Source organism: Salmo salar, chromosome 01 (genome assembly GCF_965601325.2).
Source record: "Salmo salar chromosome 01, fSalSal1, whole genome shotgun sequence".
Taxonomy (NCBI): Eukaryota; Metazoa; Chordata; class Actinopteri; order Salmoniformes; family Salmonidae; genus Salmo; species Salmo salar.
Window position 1 is genome coordinate 79,285,498 of NC_138291.1, and position 25,474 is coordinate 79,310,971.

Below are 25,474 nucleotides of genomic sequence, written 5' to 3' on the forward strand. Positions count from 1 at the left end.
GGAGGCAGGGCATTCTCCTATAGAGCTATATTTTTATGGAATGGTCTGCCTATCCACGTTTCATATGTCACCCTTTCAAGTATCTTCATGTGTACATGTAATTTCATTACATATTAACCATATATCAATGGCATAATTGGCCTGTGATGATCCGTAGGGCCATGATCATTGACCACTCACATTACACAATAGATTTGAAGCGTGCGCTACAAGCCGCGCTCCAAGCCGCGCTCCGCAGTAATAACTATAAACAATAACTGATGGTCCACTCTCCCGATCGCAACAGATAGTTCAGATGAAAGGTAACAGATTTGGTGAACTTATGTAGATTCATGGACGCACAGAACTTCTGGATTAGACAGAGTTAAGGAAGAGAAAGCAGCGAGATCGGGTGATGACGATTTCCTCCTTTTATGGGGATGAGATCTGTCGGACATTTCCACCATTTCCACCTAAAGCGCCCTTGGCCCAGCTGAGTAAGTGGCCATGAATTAAAGGATTCTTTCACCAACTCCATGGGACTTTTCTACACGTAGACTCGGTCTTAACCTTTAAGTCTTTATTGAAGACTCATTCGACAGATTTTTACTTTGTCGGCTCAGGGATTCGATCCACCAATCTTTTGGTTTCGGCCACCAACCTTTTGGTAGGCTAGGCTACCTGCCACCCTGTGGGGATGTGTCACTTGAGTGTGTTGAGTCACTGACAAGATCTTCCTGTCCGGGTTTGGCGCCCCCCTCAGGTTCGTTCTGTGGGGGAGATCTTTGTGGGCTATACTCAGCCTTGTCTCAGGGTAGTAGGTTGGTGGTTTGAAGATATCCCTCTAGTGGTATGGGGGCTGTGCTTTGGCAAAGTGGGTGGGGTTATATCCTGCCTGGTTGGCCCTTTCCGGGGGTATCGTCGGACGGGGCCACAGTGTCTCCCGACCCCTCCTGCCTCAGCCTCCAGTATTTATGCTGCAATAGTTTGTGTCGGGGGGGTAGGGTCAGTCTGTTATGTCTGAAGTATTTCCTGTCTTATCCGGTATCCTGTGTGAATTTAAGTATACTCCCTCTAATTCTCTCTCTCTCCCTCTCCCTCCCCTCCCCTCCCGGAGGACCTGAGCTCTGGGACCATGCTTCAGGACTATCTGGCCTGAAGACTCCTTGCTGTCCCCAGTCCACTTGGTCATGCTGCTGTTCCAGTTTCAACTGTTCTGCCTGCGGTTATGGAACCCTGACCTGTTCACTGGATGTGCTACCTTGTCCTTGACCTGTTGTTTTCGACTCTCTCCCTCTACCGCACCTGCTGTCTGTAACTCTGAATGCTCGGCTATGAAAAGCCAACTGACATTTACTCCTGAGGTGCTGACCTCTACAATCACTGTGATTATTTTTGTTTGACCCTGCTGGTTATATATGAACGTTTTGAAAATCTTGGCCATGTACTGTTATAATCTCAACCCGGCACAGCCAGAAGAGGACTGGCCACCCCTCAGAGCCTGGTTCCTCTCTAGGTTTCTTCCTAGGTTCTGGCCTTTCTAGGGAGTTTTTCCTAGCCACCATGCTTCTACATCTGCATTGCTTGCTGTTTGGGGTTTTATGCTGGGTGTCTGTACAGCACTTTGTGACATTGGCTGATGTAACAAGGGCTTTATAAATACATTTGATTGATTGATCACCCATGTTAGCCAGAGTTGAGAATAGGGGGAACATATAAAAAATGCCTCTATGCACTCGGTCTCTCCAGCCGCAGCTTTGTCTTGAAATTGGCCATTTTTATCATTTGCATGGAAAATGACGCTTTCGCGTCACTGTATGGATGGGTTCGAGCAGCAGTCTCATCTGTAGGCCTACAGATCCCGATACAACGGTCCCATCGTAATCCATGTCCCGTTATGTTAGCCTACTTGTTCAGAACATGGAATATCTAACCTACAGTTGTATTCTGAGGCAACTCTTTGCAACAAAGAAAACCTTCATATACGTACAACAAGCTGGCATTTGAAATGTCAGCTGTCTCATCTAATTGGATTGCAAACCAATTTGAAGTTCGGGCTCTGCCTAAAATCTGCATGTGCCATATCCTGAATTCTACACGAGTCATTGGAAAGTCGGATTTCACTGATCTTTCTAGCAGTTGGGCTTAAAACCTCTCAGCAAGCATCCACGACTGAGGGCAAGACCAGCTTTTCAACTATGTCACCTCGAAATGTTATGAGAGAGTAAGTATGAAGCCTTCATGAAACTCTCCTTGTCTGTGAAATTATTGTGCAGAATTTTTGTTTGGTTATTCATCTCATTTTTTGTAAAAAAAATGTCTGGCTTATCCTTGATGTAGATGTTTTTGTTTCTAAATATCTGCGCATTTTGTGTAGCTATACTTAGTCATGTCAACACAATTTGTTTACTGCAGCAGCATGTATAGGTCAGCGCATTGCGAATGTAGGCCTACAAGTATTTATTGGTGTCAAATATGTTGCAGACCTGCAAGCATTCCTCCATGGACTGGCACTGGTCCACAGATCAGGGTTTGAGAAAGGCTGGTATAGGCTGTTGATCATTTTATTGAGACCACACTAGGCACACTTGATATTGCGTGCCCAGCTGAGAATCAGGGATGAGGGGCATCATCGGGCACACATGAGATACTTTAACAAGCAACTCATTCTCAAACCCTGAGCAATATTACATGTAATTGTTTACAAATTACATGACCCTCCCCTGGACTAAATTTAAAAATACTAAACACTCCCCCTGACTGTAATTGAAAAAGCACGACCCTCCCCCATTTTCATTCACAACTATTGTGGACATTTTGACCTCTCACTTATTCTTCTTCTGTCTAGGGTAAATTATATATTCTAAGAAAAGTTAGACAGGAAAGTAGACCTAAGACAGTCTTCTATTCAAGATCAGTAAAATAATGAATGTTAATATGTTGTTCAAGTTAATAAACTGTAGGCCTACGGCTGCGAAAATAGTAGTGCGTTGACAGCGCAGAGCGGAGCATTGACAGCACTGTAGTGCGCATAAAGAACAGTAGTGCGCCTATTCTTCATTGCGTGCGCGCTCATCTAGCGCTTTCTCTTTGCCAACGCGCGCGTTCCCGAGAGGGATCGGTAGAAAATGGCGAGTCTGTGCAAGAAGCAGCAATGCACGATCGAGAGGCGAGGCTTTCGGCAGGAACTTGACTCGTGGCGGCACAAACTCATTCATTGTGTAGGTAAGTATGTTCAGTAATGCACGCCGAAGGGACAGTCAGGTTTTCAGGTACCTTTTTACTGTTTTTGTTGACTTCTTCGCCATCAATGTTGCAAAATTATTCGGGCTGTGACCATCAGGGGTAACACAGAGCGACTTTTTTTTTGTCCTCAACTGTTCCATTTCCTCTCGACAGTCACTGTTGAGCGCAATGAAATATTGTTTAACGTTACATCGAAATGCAATTACATGGCTCTGTATATTTACTATTTATTATGCATTTCAGGTTATCTATCTGTTTACCTTTTGGTTTTATCTATAGCTATAATTTGTTTAAAGGGCGCTGTGTTTGTTGTAGCGGGAGTGTCAAACACAGCACTAATTATGAGCGCATATTCCGTTTACTGAGGTGCGCGCTCCCGCGCGATTTTACAGTATTTTGGGTGGGGGGGCGAGGCGATGCTCGGGGGTCAACGAGCTTTTCTCCAAAGTAGCTATCGGGGGCGCGCATTGCTGCAATGAGGAAGTAAGGTCAGACCATAGATTTAAATTACTAGAGAGGCTGTCATAAACCCTCAAAGTTCCAGAATCATTAGGCATAATTAAGTAATAAGGCACAAGAAGCAGTGCTGTAGCATGAATTCAGTCACAGACAGGTAAATTACATTGTCCAGGACGATGTAATAGCTGAGTGCTTTATTGCTTTTATAAAACTGTTACCAACATATTATTATAATAATAATGATTTACATATTTTCATTAAAACATTATTTTCAATTCATGCAATTTCATTCTTCCACCAGAATATATATTATTTTGGTCATGTTAGTTCTTTGCGTCGTGTCTAAAGTAACATGACCAAATCTTTAATTATTTTTGCATAGTTGCTATGCAAAAGGACTGGTCATCCATAAAAAAAGAAATGGTTGCTATGTGGGCTGGATAACGTTTTCGTCGCTAGATAACCAGCCAACTTCAGCTAATTTAGTCATGTCAAACATTGAACCTGGAATGATAGTAGACTAGCTGCATTTTTGTTTGCTTGATCATTTTCTATTGGCATTTATTTGGATATCTCCATAATAATGACGTTGATATGTGATTTCGACTGGCTCAGCAAAAGTTGTCTTGTCTGTGCACATTTCACTCTGTATATGGTACTACAGAGATCGAAATTCAAAAGTGAAATATTGTTTCCAAGGTCTGAAAGGTAGACAGCTAAGTTTACATTAATCCCGCTGTACCAAACTAAACGCTAGGCTGGAAGCAAGGTGAAATAATGTGCGAGTTGAGATGAATACAAGAGAGGATTCGGACAGCAACATGAATATGATATTCTGATGGAGATGGTCCTTTACAGATGGAACTGTTAGCAGGCAGAGGTGTGTTTGTGACGGCTGATACAGCACAGCTTGGAACGCTGCTCTTTCAATCAGCATCCACGATCCAAACCACCAGTTTTATAATGCTGATTTTACTTATGCAGGATAATGAAAGTAAGGCATGTGATATATCGAATTATGTAATAGAATTGTAAACCTAATATATTGTCATATAATTATAAATGCAGTTTATACTTTATTTATTTTTTTTTTTATTTTTTACCAATATTCTGTATAAATGTGAACAGACCATACATGTCAATATTTTGTTTTCTTGGAAAGCTGTGTACTATTATACAATGTCAGTACTTGTTGCATTTACAACTTGTCTAAGTTCTATCATCAACGGTTTTCAGCCAGTGTATGGTTGCCTGTGGTATGACTGCATTGTTTGAATGGGATGATGGCATATTGGCAGTTAATTAGAAACATTTATGGAATAATTCCTCTAAAACTGTCTGTCTGGCTAGCTAAAAAACATACAGTGCATATAAATTATTCAGATTCATTATTTCAAAAAAAAAAATGGTCACATCACTGGCAAACTATGACCAAAATGGCTGCCATTTATCCCATCATAAGAAGGTTCATGTCCATTCTAGTATTTTAATTGGGTTAGACCCTCTAGGGGAAACTTGCTTCTTGGCAACAAAGTTAGTTCATGTAGTCGGGTTGCACTTTTCATCAACATTATTTGCCCCCATTTCCCCATGTGTATTGTCCTTCAGTACTCTGAAACTGGCTTGCAACATCTTTGTATCTGAGTTTGGTCTTGCTCCGAGAAGTAGGATTCGTTTATGAATTTTTTTGGCATTGCATCAACCTTACCTACAATGACCTACCAATCTGGTTAATATTAGAATCCCATAAACTGCCTTTATATCTGTGTGCATGTGCCCTGTGGAAATAGCCAGGCCTCCTTTTTCAGTGACCCACTCACCTACTTAGAGGGAGTTGAAGGTACTGTCCAAAGGAATGCAACAATTTGGACCTCTTCTCCCGTTTCGTGCCTGCTGAACTCAAGCCTGGCCAAATGCACTGTACTGTAAATGAACAGCAGAGAGTGGAACAAACTACATATTTGACCAACTTTCCATGTCAAGATTTTGAACACTTAATAATTGTTTTTTTACAAAATTGTGGGGTGAAATGCATTGGTGGTAGCATACCTCAATGTACATTTTTAAATTTCACATGATTACTGAATGCAGTGAAATTAGAGGGGGTGGGAGTAAAAGAGAAACTGAAACAGAAAGGACATTCTTGCTGTCCACTTCTCCAGGCCAAGTCAGCCCCTATGGTCAGCACTCCATCCTTGACCCACAACTATCCTATTGTTCCCCTGCTGCTATGCTACAGTAAGGAGGCCTGGGGAGCAGACTTCATAACAGCATCCCCCATTATTACCTAAAGTCAAGACAAAAACAGCCTTTTGTTCAGGTTTTTGGTGGAAAGACGAGAGTAGCACCGGCCTTGGACATTTTGTTCCATGTTGTATGTGTGTGTTGTTTTCATGTGAACAGTAAAGTCATGGAGCAGAGAGGAGTGATTGTCCAACAGAACAGCAGAAACTATTGTCTATCAGCCTCCGTATGCAAACGTGTTTATCCACTGTACATGAATCCTCGGTCTTGTTTTGGGAATGTTTTGCATTCCAAATGGTTTGGAATATCAAGGACCATGAATGCCAGTGAAACATGGAAGGCCAATACAGACTTTATGGTGGAGAAAAAGTTGATTTTTGGAGGGGGGTCATAACAATTTCAGATGGGACAACTGAACTGCCCTTTTTTACAACTGGGAGCAGGGGAACAAAACCTTTGTGAATTGGATGTGGCGCTCAGGCCAGTTCAAATCGTATTTCACGGCACTGCCCCAACGCAGAGCTGCAGTAGGGGACAATACGGGTACCTCTAAAGTCCCACCAGTGTTGGGATATAGCCTAGTTCTTGATCTCTATGGTGTTTTTGAGGGTTCTGAGTTTATAGTGCAGTGTTTATTTTGTATTTCTCCGTTTTTGAGACGGGGTCGAAAGGGTTAGCAACAGTCTCTGTACGACCATAGCGATTTCAGCTGAAGCCACAGCTAGGCCTAGTTCTTTATGATTACCTTTTGAAGTGTAGCGTATTGCATCTAGGGGCTTGAGGGCTAGGGGGAGGACCCCCCCCCCCCCCCCCCCCCCGAAACAATGGAAGGTTAAATACTGTGGTCTCCAAACAATGACATTGGTGACGGTTAGAAAACATTGTTTAGTGGATGTGCTTCTGTTTAGCGTCTCCTTCCTTGTGACATTGTTGATTTTCTACAGATACCATTGTTGTGACCCGTGCCTGTGTTATTACAGAGGGATGTGCTTAGACTACCAGTAGTGAAAATGTGTTCCCTCTGACAGTAGATTACTTGTATTGACAACATAGTTGTGAACCATATAGCTGTTGCTTTGTTTAATCTTCTTGCCTTGAATACACTGCTTAGGCCTACATCAGTCTTAGAATTCATACTTCATCCATAGTAATGCAGTCTAGCCCAATTTGCTGAATTCTTCGTGCAGATCCCACAATAACTAGGCCTACATAAGAAGCCATTTCTCTCATCTCTCTCTCTCTCTCTCTGTGTATGAACAGACAAAGCCTTCTTTCTGCACACAGCCCTGCTAAGGCCTTTTTTAAATGGAAGGTAGAATTCCCCCCCCCCTACCCACCAATCATCTTTTTATTATAGCCATTCCTTTTTCACAAAGGGAATGGTGCACTTTTCATCTCTACAGGTAGCCAACGTTTTACGTTGTATCATTTAGCAGATCTGTGTTTGACTAAATTGCTCATTTTGCCTAGCCTAGATAAAACTATGCCTTGTTTCTAATTGGTAGGTTAAACATGATTTGGTGTATAGCCTCGTTGTAACGACAGTAGCCTATGCCAAAGGTCAGGTAGGCTTTACAGAGAGATGCACAAAAACTCCAACACCCTTTATCACATGGCTTTGTAATTGGTGTAACCTAGAGACGTACAGTATGTGTGTAGGCTGTAGTCTCCGTAGGTTTTGTTATTTTAAGAGCAGCAATACGCCATTGGACTGTCGGGTTGCATCACATTAGGTTTAGGCTGGTTTAGTGGAGCGTGGCTTTGTTTCACTCCCAGAATGCTGCTCAGATCCCTCGCCATGTTCGTTACTCTTACTGGGTAGTATAACTGCATGCTGCTGCTCCCTATGCCCACTTGTTCAATGCCCTGTAGAGATGGAACACTACCTGTCGAAATCAATGTTTTGTTACCCACGTGTCATTATTGCATTGCGTAGCATATGTCATTACCAGAACATTTTAGGTGCTCAACGCCCTGTCCAAAATGTATTGCTGTATCAATATGGATCTTTTGGCTAATACATGTGTATTAGCTACATGATTAGGCTATCATCGGCTCGAAGCAATAAAGCAGGTAAGGATCATTTCTATATGATAGGCTTGTACCCCTAGCCCTGTGTGCTTGATTTGTAGTGTGCTCTGTGCTTTTGTATCTCTCCTCCTCAGCCCCTGTATCTGTGTCTGTGCACTTATCTGCATTGAGCCTCACTCTAGCATGTCAAAGACCTCCTTTATACTGTGTGCGAGTGTGATCAACTGCACTGAACATGTGAACATCATATGATCAAGCATGTGCTTCTTTTTAAGCATGAAAAGACCTTAAAACTAACTGATTTGCTGATTTGGGTCCTCTGTTTCGACCAGCCCAGAACATAACTTGTGTGTGTTTTAGTTATGACGATTACTTTCTGGTGCTCTAGGCTGAATGAGAGAAGCTCCCCAATTAGCTTTTGTTAAGATCTCCTCTATTTTGCTCCCTGTGAAGACTGCTTAGGAGAGAGGAAATGTCAGCTATAACCCAATAGTGTCAGTGGAGTAGAGAACAAAGATGGGGGTTAGCATGAAGAGAGAGAAACGGTGAATCCCAAACCACCACCTCGCCACTTCCTGCCTCTGTCACATGTTGCTGACAACTCAGATGATGACTTTGGGAGAGTGGTGAGGGGATCAATAATCCCATCAACTATGGGAAACACTCGTTACTTGAATGACGCAATTCATGTTCCACTTTGAAATAATAAAACAAGCATGAAATTCAAATGAATAAATCCCCCTTGTCACTTTACAAAATATGTTGAACATTTAATTTGGGAGGTAATTCATCTGTTGTGTCATGTCTCGAAATCACACAAACAATTGCACGTGGCATATAATTAGTCACGCCTATCCATTCTTTTGCATTACATTGCGCAAACTCCAAATGTATCGAATGGTCTAAATTAGCCCCTATACCCTCAATTTTCACTCTCTCAGCTTTGGGACGCTTGTGCATATGGCGGAGTTGCGCGTTCACATGCAAATGGAGGGTCGAGGGGAAGGGAGTGATTTGGGATTCATCCAGAGAGGGAACATGGTACACAGCCCCTAACCACAGAATCTTACAGGGAAAAGAGAGGCGAGGTTGACGATGAAGTGTTTGCATACTATTAAAATTTGGGGAGAGAGAGCCGTGCATGATGTAACATCTTTCTCCAGTTCAGACAGACTGGTGTAAAGTCTTGTACCCTTATATTTCACTGCTTAGAAATGGCCAGGATTTTTAGTAGGCTAGAGGCTGCAGGTAGCCTAGCGGTTAAGCGCATTGGTTCGAATCCCAGAGACAACGAGGTGAAAAATGTCGCTGTGCCCTTGAGCAAGGCACTTAGCTAACCCTAATTGCTCCTGTAAGTCACTCTGGATAAGAGTGTCTGCTAAATAACTACAATGTAGAGAGCATGCGCTGAAAATCACTCCCTTTTATCATTTGTTTACGTTCATGAATAGGATTCTGATTCACAGGCTACTGAATTTATTTACTTAAAATAGAAATGACTGCAACTCTGCACCAACTACAATAGGAGATATGTAGGCTGTTTCTTTTGATGCATCTTTCATCTCACTTTTCACTTTTCCTCATCCATCATAAACATTAACCCCAAAGCTTGCGCACACATGTGCAAACACAAACACTGGGCCCTATAAAATATTGTACTTTTTTCCCCCCCGAATTTTGTTTTCTCTAGTTTGTTTTCCCAGGTTTCTGTTTTTCAGGTTTTCACTCTTAAAATCACTTTTAAATTATTTTTTTATACAAAATGTTGTTTTCCACAACAATGCTTAAACCACAACAGGAGACCACTTTTGAAGTCTGTGAAAAATCGTAGAAATTTTGGGTGTAGCCTTTTATGCAAGTGCACTAGCGGTGCTTCTCTAGCGCTCATGTGATTGCAGAGTCTGCAAAACAAATGACCTATGGAATGATGAAAATAATCATGATCTCATTCTGCCAGGTAGGCATAGGCTACTAACCTAGTTAACATTTCTATTAGGCTTGGGCGGTATACCGGGTATTTGGAAAAAGCCACAGGATTGTTTTTCAATACTGTCAACTAGATTTTATTTTGAAGTTAAATTCAAGTTCAATAATTGGAATATTTGTAGCTACTCTTAGCTTATTGCGTTCTTCATTTCACCTGTCACATAATTTGACATTATGAATCTTACCGTAGTTCCCCAGAACAGTTGAGTTTGTCACGTGTTTGGTTTGTAAATGGCACAACGGGAGAAAGCGGGAGCTGGTGAGTCCAGCTGTGTATGTGGATTAACTTGCTAGTTAGCTAAGTCAGTGGCTGAATTAAGGAGACGGCGCACCATATAGCTTTCTGCTGTGTTTGAGAAGTCAGTGCTTTGGATGAGTTATCTGTACAGCTGCCACTCCTGCGATCTTGATTTCCTTTATTTTTTTTCTCCTCTCTGTTCTCGGCCAGTCTGCTCTTCCCCCCCCCATTCTCCGAGCAGAGCAGGCAGACCTGTTGCCCTAGCAACTCCACACACTGCTCCAGAGCCAGTAACTGTTCTTCCTTCAGACAAGCATCTGTTTACTTTGTTCATTTGCACATTGTCTCTCGTTCACATTTGCTTGTAAATGTCCAAACTCACCAAAAATGACATTCGATAGCTATCTATACTTGTATAACTTTGAGCTGGATTGCCTGTCTTTAATTTGTTTTTCATTTTCACTCATTAGCATATTTAGCTAGCAGCCTTTATTGAAATTCGCTATTAGTTTGTGCTAATTTTGTTCACATTCTGGTTAGATGCCCAATGGACTTTTTGTTGTTGCGATTTTGTGTACTGTGACGGCAATACCGTAAATCGCGGATTGTTTTGAGACTGGTGTTTTGCGGTATCCATGAGTTAAAGGGTCTCACAGCCAAATCCCAAAGTATCTCTTTAAGATCCTACATCTGTATCCTAATGAATGATGTACTGTGTTTTGAGGAGACTAGGAGTCAGTTTGCTATAGCAGGAAACTTATCCTGGAGCAACAGGAAATGTGGATTATAATTAATGTAATTTTCTTTGTAGGGGTTAATACATTTTTCATTAGAGCAAATCAAGTCTGACATTTTCTTAAGTGGAATTACAAACGTTCAGTCTTTTTAAACCCTTGAGTACACTACACTAAATTTGCATTTCCTGCCATGCAGGAACATTTTCAGCACTGAGTGATCAAATTAAGATCTTACATCTGTACATGCTCAAACACCCAAGTGGTGTAACCTGATAGCAGCCTATACCATGATAACTAGTATCTTGTACATTTTTAAGATCACTTATCCACTATTACACTACTTCTGTAATAGTAGTTACTGTAGTAGTCCAGTCTTTTAGATTAGGATAAATTGCCCCTAGACACTGATCAAGGTCAGATTATAGGTTTCCCTTAACCTCCCCAAATCTTAATAATTTAAGGTGATCCTAGATCTGTGCCTAAGGGGACTGCTACCCAGAGCTTTGCTAAAAGGGGACTTCAGTAGTTAAGTGCTTCTGGGAGGGGAGATGGTGTCACTCCAAATCTCTTCCCCCATCCTCAGCCCTGAATTGGTTACAGATATAGGTCAGGAGAAGGCAAAGGGAGATTGGGTAGTTAGTCACACTGAGCGGTGAGCACCGTGTAGCTGCATGGTAGGCCTAACTAAAGACAGACATGCTGCAGCTGGTTCCTCATAGGAGCTAGTAGCTCAAGGGTCGTTCCACCTCAAAAAGCACAAGGAGGATTTCGATACCCACCATCTTGGAGTGTTCTGAAATCCTTCGAAAAAGATAGGTTTCGCATTTCTGTATCATTATTTTGTTGAAATATAGTTTGCGCACTGAGGAATGAAGCTAATTGATTGCACCTAAATTTGAAATGTATATGATATTCACGAAATATATATTTTTAAATGTATTTACCTTTAGCAAGTCAGTTAAGAACAAATTCTTATTTTCAATGATGGCCTAGGAACAGTGGGTTAACTGCCTTGTTCAGGGGCAGAACGACAGATTTTTACCTTGTCAGCTTGGGGATTCAATCTTGCAACCTTTCGGAAACTAGTCCAACGCTCTAACCACTAGGCTACCTGCCACCCCAAATATACTACCTTAAATCCGATTTGGACCAAACTTTTTCTAACATTAGGATTCCAAAGAAATGGTCAAAAGCCAGCCACAGACCCCAATCCCAAACCAACAACAAGTATACAGTATCAATTCTCATGGCTTGCTGAAGTGACATGGAATGACCCTCAACTGTTTCCATGCGCTCATACAGTATAGCTTATGCACCACTCATGAGGAGCTCCTATAACATTTAGATTGAATAAGAGATCTAATAAGTGCTCTTATACACATACTGTAATCGCCTTTTGAGTTGTAGGAGGGTTGGCCCTAGTTCAAACTGCTAATATCACCTCACCAAACAAAAAGTAGCTCTTTGGAAGAGCGGGGATAGAGTGCCGTCTGAAACCATTTAAGTGTGCCTCGTTGGACTTTGGAAGATAGTTCGGCAGTCTCTGTGGCTCTTTCGGCACTGTGCAGGTGAAGCACGGCTCTGTTTCATGCAGCGCGCCAGAGCAGTTCCACTGTCGGGAGACATGGTAAGGCATATTAATATACTGTATGTTACTTGCATGCAAATAAAGGATGCTTTGCTACCACACCCACAACGGAAGCAAAATCATGGTCTCGGATTCGTAAGTGTAGGACTTTTGTGAGAGGTTGCTGTTGAGCCTGAATTCAACCCAAAACCAACAAGGAAGTCTGCTGCAGTGTTTGAGAACGGTTGTATGAAACCTATCGGTATGTCAAGCAAAGCTCTTGACAGTGCCAGCCCGCTCTTCATTTCTATTCACTTAGACTCTATTCAGTTCGCCGTCTGAACTGTGCATTGGTCTCGGTTGCAAACGCTCATACGACACTCATCAACATTTAGCTACACTGTGATGTTGGCTCACTTTACCAGTCTTGAATAAGATATGGGCATTTGTATTAGAGGTCGACTGATTTATGATTTTTCAACACCGATACCAATTATTGGAGGACAAAAAAAAGCCGACACCGATTACTGGGCCTATTATATTTGTTCTTTTTTTTTATTTTTTTCTATATTTGTAATAATGACAATTACAACAATACTGAATGAACACTTTATTTTAACTTAATACGTAAATAAAAATCAATTTCGTCTCAAATAAATAATGAAACAACATGTTCAATTTGGTTTAAATAATGCAAAACACAGTGTTGGAGAAGAAAGTAAAAGTGCAGTATGTGCCATGTAAGAAAGCTAACGTTTTAAGTTCCTTGCTCAGAACATGAGGACATATGAAAGCTGGTGGTTCCTTTTAACATGAGTCTTACATTTTCCCAGTTAAGATGTTGTAGTTATTATAGGACTATTTCTCTCTATATCATTTGTATTTCATATACATTTGACTATTGGATGTTCTTATAGGGACTATAGTATTGCCAGCCTAATCTCGGGAGTTGATAGGCTTGAAGTCACAAACAGCGCTACGCTTCAAGCGTTGCGAAGAACTGCTGGCAAACGCAGGAAAGTGCCATTTGAATGAATGCTTACGAGCCTGCTGCTGCCTACCACCGCTCAGTCAGACTGCTCTATCTAATCATAGACTTAATTATAATATAATAAGAACACAGAAATACGAGCCTTAGTTTCTGGATTTGACCATATTAATGACCTATCATTTCGAAAACAGTGAAATATAGAACCGTTCTGTATTTTATCGAATGGGTGGCATCCATAAGTCTAAATATTCCTGTAACATGGGTTGTGCAATGTAATGTCAGAATTATGTAAAATTCTGGCAAATTAATTACGGTCTTTGTTAAGAAGAAATGGTCTTCACACAGTTCACAACGAGCCAGGCGGCCCAAACTGCTGCATATACTCTGACACTGCTTGCACTGAACGCAAGAGAATTGACACAATTTCCCTACTTAATATTGGCTGCTAACATGAATTTCTATTAACTAAATATGCAGGTTTAAAAAAATATACCTTGTGCATTGGTTTTAAGAAAGGCATTGATGTTTATGGTTAGGTACATTGGTGCAATGACAGTGCTTTTATTGCAAATGCGCTTGTTAAATCATCAGCCGTTTGGCGAAGTAGGCTGTGATTCGATGATAAATTAACAGGCACCGCATTGATTATATGCAACCCAGGACAAGCTAGTTAACCTAGTAATATCATCAACCATGTGTAGTTAACTAGTGACTATGTAAAGATAAGTTTAATGCTAGCTAGCAACTTACCTTGGCTCCTTGCTGCACTTGCGTAACAGGTGGTTAGCCTGCCACGCAGTCTCCTCGTGGAGTGCAATGTAATCGGCCATAATCGGCGTCCAAAAATGCCGGCTACCAATTTACGAAAACTTGAAATCGGCCCTAATTCATTTAATCGGTCGACCTCTAATTTGTATGGTTCATCTAGAATCCTGCCATCCTTATGCTCAGCAATTTACTTACGTTTTGATATTGGGCCTCTGAACTGTAGATTGACAGTGTCTACTCTAGATTTCTGGAGACAAGACACAAAGACCCTAGAAATGTAAGGTACCAGTGTTTTCAATTGAAAACATGGCAAATGGTGGGGTACCTTTCTTTGTAATATTCTGTGATACTAGCCTGAATCTTTTAAGATTGGCCTTAATTGATTTCCTCACATTAGGTAAGTAGTGTAGCCTAGCCTAATGGCTATTGGATCATATTTTGCAGTCTCTCTTATTAACTCTTTGTTCCACACCTCTTTACCTTGCGCCTCGTTACTGCCATGCCTGTAGGCTATAGGCTAGCTTCAGAATCGTATCTCTACCCTGTAGGCCTATTCTACCCTATATACTGTAGGCATATACCTCTGGTTATCCACAGTAGCCTAATTCATTTCTTCAATTAGTGGGTTAGGCCTAATGGTTTATCAAGTGGTCACGATCCCTAGAAGAACTCCCATGTCACTGGTTGTAATGCTTCCTTCATATATTGGATAGCATGCTTTTCAGTAGCTCACTACTAGCAGTGTGTTCTGAGGGTCGGATAGTTGGCTATTTCTTCCATGCGTTTTTGTTGTATTCAGCATCATCACCACACCCCATTGTTGGATGCTCCGAGTTAGCACATTTTTTGTTGTTGAGTTAACTCTTCATGAGATCCAGCATGTCAGCTACATGAGGTAGCCTCTAGAACGCATTTTACTGGCTCCCCCTCTACCTACCTCCCTTCGCTGGAAATGTACGCTGCTGCGTTCACCAAAATGTTTCTTTGGAATTGTGTTTATTAACCAATGGGTTGTTATTAGGTCTTACGCTAGTAATGAGTGGAACTGTATAGTTCCATTGGTATCGGTGTTGAAAAATCATAAATCAGTCGACCTCTAATACAAATGCCCATATCTTATTCAAGACTGGTAAAGTGAGCCAACATCACAGTGTAGCTAAATGTTGATGAGTGTCGTATGAGCGTTTGCAACCAAGACCAATGCACAGTTCATGATGACGTAGTAATGACCTCTTTTTAAAGTAGGTATGCTGTCTAGTGATTTATACAAAATTGGAGGAAAATAAGTATTGTTTCTGTATAGCCCAGTAGTTGTATATTACAATGTTGTTCTAGCACCCAGAGCTCATTGTTGTGTTGCTACTGACAGCCCTTTAATAGTGCATCTCACTGCCTCATATTTAAATGCCCTAAAATAAATTCCTGAAGAGGGGTTTGATTTAATGCCGTTGATTTGTCAAACCAAAGTGGATGACCTATTTTTCTTTTTTTCTCTCTCTGAAATATTCCCGACATGGGATTGGATGGTTAGGTTAGCTAGCCGCTGCAGATGAAGTCCTGTTCACTAACCCAGAAACAGCACATCCCTCCCTCTCTTCCTCCAGCTAGGGGCTAGTTGTAGCCTATATTTTATCACTACTTTTTAGTCTTTGCCTGTTCTTTTTTTTCACATTTTTCTTCTTCAGGAGGGGGTTGTAATTGGGGGAATGGGAGAGAGGCAAGGTTTTAAAAGGAGGACTAGGTTAAGTTCTGTGCATGAACCCAGAAACAGAGGAACGCTCTAGCTGTAGGCGTGAACAGCTACATTTAACCATTTTATTTATCTGTTTTCTTTTTTCACATTCTGTTCTGGAGGTGGAGGATGGGGTTGGAACAAGGGGATTTTAAGAGAGGGTTTTTAATCAATTGGCACTTGACTGGTTGAGGAAGAGAGTGAATGGCAAGTTGATGATGGGTTGATGACTTGGATCGTAGGTTGGTTTTGCTCGTGGAAACATTAGTAAGTATGTGTATTTTATTAAAATGCACAAACATGCTGTGTTGGTTTTTGTGTCTAGATGCAGTATTTTCCAGTAATGTAACTTGTGGAAAGTGTTTAGGAAGTGTGACTTTGGCTACATAAATAGGCAAATGACAAACATTTGAGTTTTTGTATCCTGGTGGAGGAGACTACTGGAAAATAAACTTTGAGAACATACACACTGTCCGCTTATTTGCCATTGCACCAAAACAACATGATGGTAAACAACACTTAGCCTAAATGTATTCTGTTATTGCAACTATGTTGAGGGTCTTTACTAGAGCATATTGTGTGGTTTGGGACGTTCTACAGACAAGTGGACAGATGTCGCCTCTGTCCTCTTTAACGCATCAATGGACCTATTGCAATGAAAATTGGCCAGTGTACTAACATAAGGTAATCTCTTGTTAAACCATCGATATGGGCTAAAATCGCCCACACAGTTGATCAATTGCTACCATCATTGGCCACGATGTACCACTTCTTAAAGCGGATGTATGTCGATGTTCTGTTAGTCCTGATTGCTGCCAACATCTTTCAAGAATATTTCGCCCTCTGAACAAATTGATCCTGCTTTGTTAGTACACTAAGGGCGATTTATCTATTTGACAATCATTCTGTACGACTGAAATAAAGTATTTCCTCAGTTAGTATACCACGGCAAATCTGTGGCAATTTACCCGACACCTTGTATGAATGTAAAACTATTGTTGGTGTAGCCTATTCATATCATTTGTTTCCAATTTGTCAATTTAATTATAACTTGCTCGTATCTTATTAAGATCGGGGGGATGTCCCTGGACTGTCCATATTTCACATGTGTAGGCTATTAAATCAAGTCAGTCGTGATGAGTTTAGCCTATAATCATTTTGTGTCAAATGAAAATATGGTTAATGGTTATTTCAAATAGCACGCATATCATTTTTTATTTATTTTTAAAGGTGAAACATTTGAATGAAATATAGGCATACTTCTATATTCTTATAAAAAAAATATTAATCAGCCTTACTGTGTCCGATGGGTGAATGTTTCATTGGGGGCGAGAGTGGAGAACGTAGGAGCAGCTGTCTAGTATCATAATCACTTGACAAGGTAACAACGAGAGATCAACTGATCTGTTGGTTTATTCTTGTGGGTTTAACACACAGGTGCATGTAATCTCCCATTAGTAGCGTTTTAAGAAATCCAGTGGTAGCTTGCAGGAGCGTGTTCAGGTCTGCCTGTTCGTTGCTGTAAGTACCTATAAAGTAACAGGGTTGAATGTAACAGGGTTTTAAATCAGCCATAAATCCCTGTGTGACATGGGAAAGGGAAGCTCGTTGTGTGCAACAAGGAAGGGCATATGAATGCAACATTTGTAATTAAAGACATTTCTAGCCTGTCTATCTATGGGTAACAGGGTTGACATGGTATGCTAGACCCACTCAGTTTCCACCACAAAACACCAGAAAATGGCCAAAAAGAGTAGAACCAGCTCACCTGCTTTTACACTTTGATTTGTTCAATGTTCAATAAAAAAAGGCATACTTTCACCATATTAAAACAAGTCCAATTCACATAGCAGGGTTGACCTTAAAATGAGGGTCAGGTTTGTTTTTTTTTACCTTAAAATGATTCGCTAATCTCATGAAATAAATAATAATGTTGAAAAAATAACCCCAACTTTGTAAAGCCAAGTTAACTGGGTTAATATCTTCCTGGAAGTCAGAGGGTGCATGGAGGGACATGTCAAAATGCAGGATTTTGATAATAGGAAGTCTTTATTCATATCAAAAAAATCTGTAATTAATTATCCATGTGGTCTACGTTAAAGGGCACTTCATTGAATATAACAGGCTTTTAAAATGCAATATTGGTGCACTATTATTACTTAAAATATCAAAGGGGTGCAAAAGGCATTCATTTTGTGGAACATCCCACTTATCATATTAGGCTATGTTCTGTAGTGAACGGTGCTCAGCCTAGTGAGCCAGCCACCCTTTCTCTATAGATGAGTAAACGAACTCTGCTGTTGGAGGTTAAGAGGGACTTGTGTTGACAGTCAGTGTATAGCCTAGCCTACGTATTGTGTGTGTGCTGTCACAATCATTGCATAATCGTGCAACTGACAATTATGGACAATAACCTGAACCAAAAAAAAAAACGTAATTTTTACTTGAGGGTAAGGTTGGTCATTATTTTTACAAGCAGAATGGCACGGCGGGAGAAATCTTGAATTCCAATAGTTCCAAGTGCTTTTGAGACTGGGGTGACTAAAGCTGTGTTGTATTAATTAGGCTAAGTATGTCGTAGCAAAATTTTGAAGATTCATTACAAGCTCTCAACATTTTTCAATACAAATGACAATTTTCACAATGTCATTGCCATGGTGTGTATCCCATTGCCTCCTGTCAGTACAGTATGTCCAGAGCAGTCTGATGTGAGACATGACAGATTCTGCAGTACTATTGATTGACTGACAGACCCAAGCCCTCTCCTCTGACCGTTGCCTCAACATGTTAGCACACCAAACTGTAGTCTTTCTTGTTGCTTGGCAACTGGCAGACCCTTGTGCATGCTATATCATTAGTCAAAATGTACGTGCATTCCATTTAATGTGTATTTTTTTTTATGTGAGGCAAGAGGAGATTTGCTGAGGGTGTGCTTCAAGATGAAATTGAAAGTCAAAGTGGGGTTGTGGAGAATTAGGCATATATAGGAAGGATGGTGTTTGATCACTGAGAATGTCAAAGTTTCTCAGTAATTGACACTTTGGCGAAAATACATTTTAATTGGGCTCCTTGGCAGTAGACTAGGGCCTATGTACTTACTCTATCATACATTTACAGTGAATGCAATGGGAAGCATAGGCCTACATCTTAAACTGTAGGCTACATGTTTTTGGGCCACTAACAGATTGAAATTCCCCAACACTTGTAGAATGAAATGCATATTTGTTTGGCATTTTGCCTATTCGTGGGTTTATACAATGTTCTATGTATTCATGGAATGTATTGTTCTTTTTCCCCAGGTTTTGAGAGCATTTTAGAAGGGTTGTTTGGGTCGGGGCTGCTGGAGGATCTAACGTTATTTAAAGGTGAGTCCATTTGTTGCACTGACTGACACACAAACCCACATCACCGCTACACTCATTAAAACCGAAATCATGTCCATCCCATGTCATAAACACAAATAGTTGTTCCAAGACTTCTGAACTGATGCCAGCGTTGATTTGGTTAACAATTCCATAGCCAAACACGTCAGGAAGTGTAGGCCTAAGTATTCAGTATTTTCTGAGTTTACGTAGGCCTATATTTGTCCCCCTATCACAATGCTGTGCTATTGTACCATGTGGTACCCTTCCACAGTCACTCCTCCTTGTAAACAGTCCGCTTGGCCTCTGGAAAGAGACACGCTTTGTGTTCATATGAAGTTGGAGTTTGGGCTGGCCTGGAGCCAATGTTAAAGCCTGTACAGTTCTTTCAGACAAAATGCGTGATATTTACTGACAACAATGGAAGGCATTATTTAGAGTTTTGACGACTTCTGCTCGAGAGCTGTAAAAGACTATCCTAAATGGGACTATAGTACCAGTTGCTTTTGGTTCGAAGCAAATGTACAATACGATCCTTAGAAACAAAATGATGGGGAAGTTGGTGGGGTTACTCAAGATCATGTGAGTTCAGCTAGAACAGTATTCAATCTATCATCATTACTAGTAGGAGTGAACTGGGCGTCTGGGAGTCAAAAACCTCCTAGTACTGCAAGAATGCATTGTTGTGCTTGACAAAACAAACGTACAACGTGTGCTAACCTTATCTCAACCATGCTCGTTCTTCTGACAAGAAGGTTACTGATTTGAATTGACTACTAGGACCACTATTGTTAATTGCCATACTTGATCAAGACTGGACTTAGTTTTATACATTAAAAAATCTATAATAAAAAAGACAATTTATCTGAGTAACCTATTGCTTGGAGAACATTGAAGACAATATTAACTTTAGAGATCGGTTAAAGATAAGCTGACCATGAAAGCCTATTCCATCAGACATGATTTATTGTAGATGATTTAATAGGCTCTCTAGACCTAGTTCAACAGTGAATCAATGTGAAACTGCCCACCACCTCTGACTAGGTATATTAATGTACTCAATTATTAAATTATGCTCTTAGCTGAAGGTTAGTAGGACTCGAAGCAAATGGATTTCCATGGCAACCGACCAACCAGGCACAAATTCCCAGTCTCTGACACCATTTGGTAACTTTCTTTGTTTTAATTATCTTAGATGAGCTCCTTGAGCTAGTCTGTTCATGTCGTTGTTCTAAATGAATCATCAGTCATACTTAGACTGAGATCACAGTCTAGCCCAGTGGTTCTCAACTGATTTTGCCTCAGGACCCCAATTGGACCAGGTTGTCTGTCACAACCCAATATTCACTAAAATGCCATCTGGAAAAGCAATTTTAATGCTATTTTGAGTAAATGTATCAATTTATATGACAAGGGAAAATAACATTCCCACCTTTTCCATTGTCAATAATCCATTTTGCCCATATTGTTGATGAATGTTAGTAAGCTCACTTGTTTGAGATCACAGAATCAACCAAGTCCGCTAAATAGTGTTGCTAATAGCTCTATGTTGAAAATAGTAATTTAATAAATTGTTTTCAGAGATTAAATAATGTAGAAATGTACACTTATCCGCTAATCTCATTTTAGATATTCATGTAAGCAACCAAACAATCAATTGTGAATATAGTGCATAATATACACTTTTAGTATTACATAAGAATCACTAACTTGAAAATAAGATTTTTATTACCAAGCAATTGTCAATGTCTAGTCATGTTTTTTCTTTCCACAATAACTGCTTGACTCTGACATCTGTGAGTCATATACAGTATCTCACAAAAGTGAGTACACCCCTCACATTTTTGTAAATGAGTATATATTTTGTGACAACACTGAAGAAATGACACTTTGCTACAATGTAAAGTAGTGAGTGTACAGCTTGTATAACAGTGTAAATTTGCTGTCCCCTCAAAATAACACAACACACAGCCATTAATGTCTAAACCGCTGGCAACAAAAGTGAGTACACCCCTAAGTGAAAATATCCAAATTGGGCCCAAAGTGTCAATATTTTGTGTGGCCACCATCATTTTCCAGCACTGCCTTAACCCTCTTGGGCATGGAGTTCACCAGAGCTTCACAGGTTGCCACTGGAGTCCTCTTCCACTCCTCCATGATGACATCACGGAGCTGGTGGATGTTGGAGACCTTGCACTCCTCCACCTTCCGTTTGAGGATGCCCCACAGATGCTCAATAGGGTTTAGGTCTGGAGACATGCTTGGCCAGTCCATCACCTTTACCCTCAGCTTCTTTAGCAAGGCAGTGGTCGTCTTGGAGGTGTGTTTGGGGTCGTTATCATGTTGGAATACTGCCCTGCGGCCCAGTCTCCGAAGGGAGGGGATCATGCTCTGCTTCAGTATGTCACAGTACATGTTGGCATTCATGGTTCCCTCAATGAACTGTAGCTCCCCAGTGCCGGCAGCACTCATGCAGCCCCAGACCATGACACTCCCACCACCATGCTTGACTGTAGGCAAGACACACTTGTCTTTGTACTCCTCACCTGGTTGCCGCCACACACGCTCGACACCATCTGAACCAAATAAGTTTATCTTGGTCTCATCAGACCACAGGACATGGTTCCAGTAATCCATGTCCTTAGTCTGCTTGTCTTCAGCAAACTGTTTGCGGGCTTTCTTGTGCATCATCTTTAGAAGAGGCTTCCTTCTGGGACGACAGCCATGCAGACCAATTTGATGCAGTGTGCGGCGTATGGTCTGCGCACTGACAGGCTGACCCCCCACCCCTTCAACCTCTGCTGCTATGCTGGCAGCACTCATACGTCTATTTCCCAAAGACAACCTCTGGATATGACGCTGAGCACGTGCACTCAACTTCTTTGGTCGACCATGGCGAGGCCTGTTCTGAGTGGAACCTGTCCTGTTAAACCGCTGTATGGTCTTGGCCACCGTGCTGCAGCTCAGTTTCAGGGTCTTGGCAATCTTCTTATAGCCCAGGCCATCTTTATGTAGAGCAACATTTTTTTTTTTTATGATCCTCAGAGTTCTTTGCCATGAGGTGCCATGTTGAACTTCCAGTGACCAGTCAGTATGAGGGAGTGTGAGAGCGATGACACCAAATTTAACACACCTGCTCCCCATTCACACCTGAGACCTTGTAACACTAACGAGTCACATGACACCGGGGAGGGAAAATGGCTAATTGGGCCCAATTTGGACATTTTCACTTAGGGGTGTACTCACTTTTCTTGCCAGCGGTTTAGACATTAATGGCTGTGTGTTGTATTATTTTTAGGGGACAGCAAATTTGCACTGTTATACAAGCTGTACACTCACTACTTTACATTGTAGCAAAGTGTCATTTCTTCAGTGTTGTCACATGAAAAGATATACTCAAATATTTTCAAAAATGTGAGGGGTGTACTCACTTTTGTGAGATACTGTAAGTCTAGTGGACTGTCACTGTATCCAGGACTTCTAAAGAGGTTTTCTTTGTGATAATTGTTGTTGCTTTTTCATGTTTTTAACCACCATCTGAGATGTTTTTGTCATACTCCACCATACCCTGTCCTCTCCTTTCTAAAATGTTTCTCCTGGATCCACAGACTGTGAGCCTGAAGGCGTGTCAGACTGGTCATTTGATGAGAACTGCCTGTTCTGCTGCTTAAGACGAGACAAAGTCAAGGTAACTGTTTTTTTTGTTTTTTAAAAAGTTTTTCCTCTTCCTCCATTCTGTCTTCTGCGGTTCCACCTGTAGTGAATGAAGTGTTTCCATAATCCATTTAGGCAAATTGCGCATTAATAATTTGTTTTATGTCTTCCGGTAGCCTGCAAAAGCCAGCATGGATAGAATGCAAGAATTGACTTATATTTGCCATATTACAAATGTTCTCATGTGCCAACCTATCACCACAGTTCGGGCCATGGTGAGACTTGCACCCATAGATGAGAAATAATTATATGGTGAAACTTGCATCCAGTCAACCAGAAAAGCAAGGTGAAGACATTCAGGCATTCTTGAAAGTCAAGACAATCCTTGTCCTGCAAAGAAACATACTTTTTATTGTTGAAAAATAGATTTAGCAAGCAGTATGCATTTAGAATTAAATGGTGAGTGGAGCTTTATAGTTACGTGATGACATCACGTGCCTCGTATACCGCTTTAATTATAAAACGTTTCCATAATTTGTAAAAAAAAAAAAAAAAGTTTCACAAAAATATCCACCCCTGTCGAACGAAAAACAATTTATCAGTCTTTTGAACATTTCTCCTATAGCTGCCGTTTCCATTACACATGTCGCGATGTATATTTTTTTTGCAACATTGCTTTTGATTAATAAACCTGGGTCAGTGGAATCTCTCTATCGCCTTGCACGCTTTCACTCTCGGGATTCATTGGTAAAGAACACATTTCTCCGGTGTGCCAGTGGCTATCGGTGGTGAGCATTTGCCCACTGAGGTCCGTTATGACACCGAACTGCAGTCAGGTCAAGACCCTGGTGAGGACGATGAGCACGCAGATGAGCTTCCCTGAGGCAGTTTCTGACAGTTTGTGCAGAAATGCTTCGGTTGTGCAAACCCAGTTTCATCAGCTGTCTGGGTGGCTGGTCTCAAACGATCTCACAGGTGAAGAAGCCAGATGTGGAGGTTCTGGGCTGGCATGGTTACGTGTGGTTGTGAGGCCGGTTGAGCGTACTGCCAAATTCTCTAAAATGAGAGAGGCGGCTTATGGTAGAGAAATTAACATTAAATTCTCTTGCAACAGCTCTGGTGGACATGCCTGTCATAAGCATGTCAATTGCACGCTCCCTCAACTTGAGACATCTGTGGCATTGTGTTGTGTGACACAACTGCACATTTTAGATTGGTGTTACACCTGTGTAATGATCATGCTGTTGAATCAGCTTCTTGATATGCTACACCTGTCAGGTGGATGGATTATCTTGACAAAGGAGAAATGCTCACTAACAGGGATGTTAACAAATTTGCAAACCAAATTTGAGAGAAATAAGCTTTTTGTGCGTATGGAACATTTCTGGGATCTTTTATTTCAGCTCATGAAACATGGGACCAACACTGTGTGTGCGCACAGGAATGATGTCTGACCCTAACAGCGGTTCGGCTCTAACTCATTCATTGCTAGAGCTGTCTGGGCTGCTGCCCACTCATGCTGCACAGAAGTTAACAGACTTGAATAATGCAACACGGCATGTAGAAATGTTGAAACTGCTCATTACTGTTCGAAACAATGTCCATACAGGCTAGAACACTTGACAATGCAAGAGAATACCGGTAGGTTCCAGCTTTAATTATAGGCTTACTTTCCTTGCTAGCTTACAGCTGAATGAATTCACTACCCTAGTACTTTGTTTGTGATAATATGCAAACCATAATTCAAATATATGCTGATTTCAAAGCTGATTGTCACCAAAATCTTTATTAATTTACTCCCTCGTCACCAAAAACTTGTTCACTTCCTCGCCTCCAGTCCGATTTCCACTAGATTCCGTAGCCATATTCTGGGTCATCACTAGTTACTATAACCACAGTCATCAACTGCCTATTTCTACAATTTCTCTTCTTAAAATGTGATTTTAAACCTAACCTTATCAATACTGTTAACCTTATTCCTAACCCTAACCAAAAATAAAGACCCAAAATGTTTAATTCTGCCTTGTGGACTTTCTTAAAGAAGCAGCGCACACTTTTATAAAAGAGATTTTGTTTATGCAAATGTTGTTGATCAGTACAATAAAATAATGTTCCCCTAGCAGTTGCTAATAAAATAAGTCCTAAATGGAAGGGACTGTCATCTTTAACCTCATGAAATCAGCTAAAACAAGCTCAAACTCAATGCATGCACACAATCCTATTGAATAATATGCATTCGCCTGTATTGTGAATCGACCTATGCTTCATCTTGATTTACTAAGTTTATCAATAGATTTACCATTCAAATACATTATTTCCATTGTTTGGTAGTTAGATTAGTAAAAACGAAGTCAAATTGATTGTATAATTGATGAATTAATGCATAAATGACTGTCCAATTTTTGTTGTTGACATAATGTTCAAATGTAATGATATTGAACTCAAAAGATGCCCAGCAATTGAACAAAGCAGTAGCTGAG

The 25,474-nt window shown here is 40.9% G+C and overlaps 1 protein-coding gene across 3 annotated transcripts in view; it reads left to right on the forward strand.

Moving 5' to 3' along the window:
* Nucleotides 1-3,077: 3,077 nt before the first annotated feature.
* Nucleotides 3,078-25,474, forward strand: part of LOC106612867 (ligand-dependent corepressor) — a 46,537-nt gene continuing 24,140 nt past the window's right edge. For 2 of the 3 annotated variants that reach the window (XM_014214463.3, XM_014214472.3), the window contains exons 1-3: nucleotides 3,078-3,204; nucleotides 19,278-19,343; nucleotides 22,949-23,028. In XM_014214463.3, the coding sequence (XP_014069938.3) occupies nucleotides 3,108-3,204; nucleotides 19,278-19,343; nucleotides 22,949-23,028 (243 nt within the window). In that variant the 5' untranslated portion in view covers nucleotides 3,078-3,107. The remainder of the gene's footprint in view (nucleotides 3,205-19,277; nucleotides 19,344-22,948; nucleotides 23,029-25,474) is intronic. The other variant, XM_045722682.2, reaches the window with a different exon arrangement.